The sequence below is a fragment of the Sinocyclocheilus anshuiensis genome, unplaced genomic scaffold (assembly GCF_001515605.1).
Source record: "Sinocyclocheilus anshuiensis isolate Anshui unplaced genomic scaffold, SAMN03320099.WGS_v1.1 scaffold480, whole genome shotgun sequence".
In the NCBI taxonomy this organism is placed as follows: domain Eukaryota; kingdom Metazoa; phylum Chordata; class Actinopteri; order Cypriniformes; family Cyprinidae; genus Sinocyclocheilus; species Sinocyclocheilus anshuiensis.
The window spans coordinates 584,696-589,290 of record NW_015555743.1 but is presented as its reverse complement, the minus strand read 5'-3'; the positions used below and the strand labels follow the sequence as shown (position 1 = coordinate 589,290).

The 4,595-nt window shown below is 28.8% G+C and overlaps 1 protein-coding gene across 4 annotated transcripts in view; it reads right to left on the bottom strand.

Moving 5' to 3' along the window:
• The window catches only part of phldb3 (pleckstrin homology-like domain, family B, member 3), a 34,112-nt gene extending 29,852 nt beyond the window's left edge, over positions 1–4,260 (bottom strand). The window contains exons 1-2 of one of the 4 annotated variants that reach the window (XM_016466893.1): positions 3,951–3,968; positions 2,474–2,595 (exon numbers count right to left, since the gene is read on the bottom strand). In XM_016466893.1, the coding sequence (XP_016322379.1) occupies positions 2,474–2,486 (13 nt within the window). In that variant the 5' untranslated portion in view covers positions 2,487–2,595; positions 3,951–3,968. Of the gene's footprint in view, positions 1–2,473; positions 2,685–3,950; positions 3,969–4,025 lie in introns of those variants that run through there. The other 3 variants (XM_016466895.1, XM_016466894.1, XM_016466892.1) reach the window with 3 other exon arrangements.
• Positions 4,261–4,595: the final 335 nt, after the last annotated feature.

Sequence of the window (4,595 nt, the reverse complement as noted above, 5' to 3'; positions counted from 1 at the left end):
CAAATGTCTTATTATTCTAATTCACTGATTAAATGTAAGAATTTGACTCAAAAGATAATGGACACTTTTAGAAAAAATGGCTTTATAAAGGTAAAAATGCCCATAAAATGCAAAAATCATTTTAAACTTATTGGAAAAGACTAATTTCTATCAGTATGAACTGACCACCAAGAATATGAAGAATATTAAAAACATTAGGAGTCAGCTGTTTTCGGTGACACTGTTGGGATGACAAACAAAACAGACTTGTTGCAATCCGACTTCTCTGCAAAGGAAACGTGCGATGCTAAAACAAAATATAAAAAATATAATATATATATAAAATGATATAACATCTGCTATTTGTCTAAAAGAGGGCATCTTAGAAGAAAGCATAATATAAAATATAAATATAAAATAATATAATATAAAATCTTATCTGCTCTTCTGCTAAAAGAATGCAGCAAGTTATTAAATATTAATGTAAAATAATATATAAAATTGTATCTGTTCTTGGACTAAGAGAAGGCAGTATAAAGTAAAATATAAATATAAAAGAATAATAATACATAAATAATCAAAAATTGCATCAGCTCTTTGGCTGAAAAAGTCATTTTAGAAGGCAGCATAATATAAAATAAATAAATAAAATAAATAATACATATAAAATAATATAAATCCTATCTGCTGTTTGGCTAAAAGAAGCCATCGCAGAAGGCTAGCATAATATAAAATATAAATATAAAATAATAATAATATATAAAATAACAGATCCTATCTAGTGTTTGGCTAAAAGAAGTTGTCTTAGAAGGCAGAATAATATAAAATAATATAATCTAAAATCTAAAAGACAGCATCTTAGAAGGCAGCATGATATAAAATACAAATATTAAATAATAAAATTATTTTTTTCTGTTCTTTGGCTAAAAGAAGGTCTTAAATAAATGCACGAATAAATAAATATTTAATTTATTAATTTTATTTAATATTTAAATGCATTTCATTTAAATATAAACATGTTTATAATAAAACAAAAATAAAAAATATATTATAATGTATAAAATAATGTAAAGTTTTATCTGTTCTTTGGCTATAAAAGAAGGCAGCATAAAATAAAATATAAATATAAAATAAAAATAAAAAAAAATATAAAATAATATATAAAAGTTGTATCTGCTCTATAGCTAAGCGATAGTTTCTCAGAAGTCAGCATAACAAATAATGCAGCCTATATAGACAGCTCACTCCACGAGCGGTCCTGTAGCCTGACTCGGCCCGTGTGTAAAGACTAGTTAGGTTAACTAAGACTAGGCCACGTTCATCTGAACTCAGAGCGTCGTGAAGGTCTGGAGTCCAGCAGAGATAAGGTGAAAAAGCAGATGTGAAAGCTCTGCTCACTTTAATACACAGAGAAACCAGCCACAGAAGCAGTGACTGCAGATAAACACTCACACTCGCTTACTTGGCTTTCCAAGGAACTTTAAACACTATCAAAGGTAAATGACCCAAGATTATGGGATTACCGTGGTATCTGATCAATGCATCCCAGATTACTTTACAGAATACCACGATACTGCTATGGTAAATGACCGAATACCATGGTATTATTACCACTGTGAATGGTGCGAATGATCATTTAGACTACTCTAATATTACCGTGGTATCTGACCAATGCATTCCAAGGTACTTTACAGAATACTATGGTAAAAGACCAAATAACATGGTATTACAGTTGTACAACGGTACAAGTAAAACGGACCCCCAAATATAATCATCCTAAAATATTAAAGGCAGCTGTCTATTTTTTTTTTTTATGTATGGAGACTTAATTTATAATGTGAAATATTAATACTATAAATATGTCTAAAATATTATTTGGGAAAAATTATGTTACGTTATTATGAGTTTTTGTCTATTCGCTATACTTTACAGTTACATATTATTTATTGAAATCATTTTTATTTATTTTAATCAAATTATTTATTCATTTAATTAGATTGGTAGTTATTTATAATAATTTTATAATTATAATAATTATTTTTTTAATTATAATTTATAATATAATATATATTTACATTTATAATATAATTTTTTTTTTTTTTTACAAAATGACAGCTAATGTGATGTACAGTATACAAATAAAGTGAACACTTATGTTACATAATATTTCATCTTTTAATTCACTAAAATGTGAAAACCGTGGTAACATCATGGTACTAAATGACTACTTCCAAAGAGAAATTCTACATCTTTTCTATTCCCAAAATTATGGTATTTCCATAGCATTTGTCCAAGCAAGCCACAATACTCCCGTGATAAATGAACAAAATACTATGGTACTACCACGGTCCAAAAAGTGTGATAATGTAAAGGCATTTTTGCTAACATTTTGTTACACTGAAAAAATGTGTAGTATTTACTCAGAAATGGCTGGTATTTTACACAAATAATCACAAGAAATGGCACGTAACCCACGGAACGAAACATCTCTCACCTGTGTGCAGCATTCCTCAAACTAAGCACAAGAAACAGCCTCGTTATAATTACAGCACAGCCGGTCAGATCACCTCAAACACAGCTAACATGCAGTGACTGATCCATACTGATGCCACAGATCTACAAATATCACCATCAGAGAATTTAAAAGGCAGCAATATATTTTCATGTTTCATGTATACTGTGAAATATTCATATTATTGTAAATATTATTTGAAAAATATTTATTTATAACGAATAATTTTTAATTCATATTCTCACATTATTCTATTCACTATAGTACTGTATTATGTACTATTTATTTTGATCGTTTGTGTATTTAGTAATTTTTTAACTTATTTTTATATTTTTTATTTATGTCATTTACATTTATTTTAATCAAATTACATGCATTATTAAATTTTTTTGCATTTTTATTTATTTTAATCATTTGAATATTATTTAATTATTTTAGTAACTTATTTTAATATTTTTTATTTATGTCATTTACATTTATTTTAATGAAATTACATGCATTATTTAATTTTTTTGCATTTTTATTTATTTTAATCATTTCTATATTATTTAATTATTTTAGTTACTTATTTTAATATTTTTTATTTATGTAATTTACATTTATTTTAATCAAATTACATGCACTATTTATTTTTTTGCATTTTCTACACTGTTTTTCTCTAAAGTGACTGACAGCTGATATAATGTTAACCCTAATTTATTTTAATATTTATTTATTATTGTATTTTAATCAAAGTACACGAGTTTGTCAGATTGTACTTTTTAATTATTGATTTACATTGTTTACACTGTTTTCTCTAAAGTGACTGATGGCTGACATAATGCTAACCCTAACCCTAAGTTATTTAATAATTGTTTTATTTGCTTATTTTTTTATTTATTGCAACCAAATTTGAAAGATGTTTAGATCTACTTTTATTTTTAAAAATTTACTGTTATTTTTACACTAATTCCTTTTAATTAATTTTTATTTCATTTATAAAAATCAAACTACGTAACTTAGTATATATATAAAAACACTGTTTTTTTCTCTAAAGTGACCGACAGCTGATATAATGCTGGTGTATACATAATAATGACATCAAATATGATTTACACAATTGTAGTGAACACTTATATTGCATAATATTTACTGTAAACTCACTAAACATCCATTACTAAAGCTGTTGGCAGAAGTAAACACATTTTAATTCAACTTTCAGTGTTGGGTTCAATGTAAACTAGTCTCATTAACCAGTCTCCTGTGGTGGTTTAGTTTGATATTTACAATGTTTTTAATACTGACTACATTAAATGATCACAGTATTGTTATTTACTCAGTATTTCTACCAGGTTTAGTTAAGGTTAGTTTCCCTCAGAGTTTAACGTCCGTTCAGATGGCGGGATTTCAGAGCTGTCAATCAATCACTTCAGTCAACAATTAAAACCTCTGATTCTGAACTATAATTAAAGACTATTACATAATTCCCAGAGAACCGTGCAGCTAATCGCGTCGGTTTCGCGTCTGGTTTATCGATAAATTGAGAGAAACGTACCGATCTCACCTGTGTAGAACTTCCGCCTCAAATCCGCCAACGGTCCCGGAGTCTGAGGACGACAAAATAACGACAAATTAACTCGAGCGCGGATTTAAACGGGCTTTTCGCGGGAAGCGATACGATTCGACACGGCCAGCGGGATTCCCAACTTTCACTCAGTAGTGTGTGTGTGTGTGTGTGTGTGTGTGTGTGTGAGAGAGCGAGAAAGTGTGTGTGTTTGTCACACTGGCCGCGTCTCAAACTCTATTGCGCCGCCTACATAGACAGCGTGTGGGCGGCGCGCTGGAGTCAGCGTCAGGATCACGTGACGCTCTAGCACGCTGTCTACATCGCCTCACTAGGATTGGTACACAGCCCATGTTGTCCGCTGAATGTGACCGTCAACAGCGACAGAACAGTACAAACGTTACACAGGTTATCTAAATATAACATATACCACCCATACTCGTTTTTATTCATATTTTCAATCAGATATTTTTTTTTCTTTGTATTTTGTCTATATAGTTTTTTAAATGTTTGTAGTTTTCAATAATAATTTAATAATTGATTTTTTTAATGTTTTTTTTC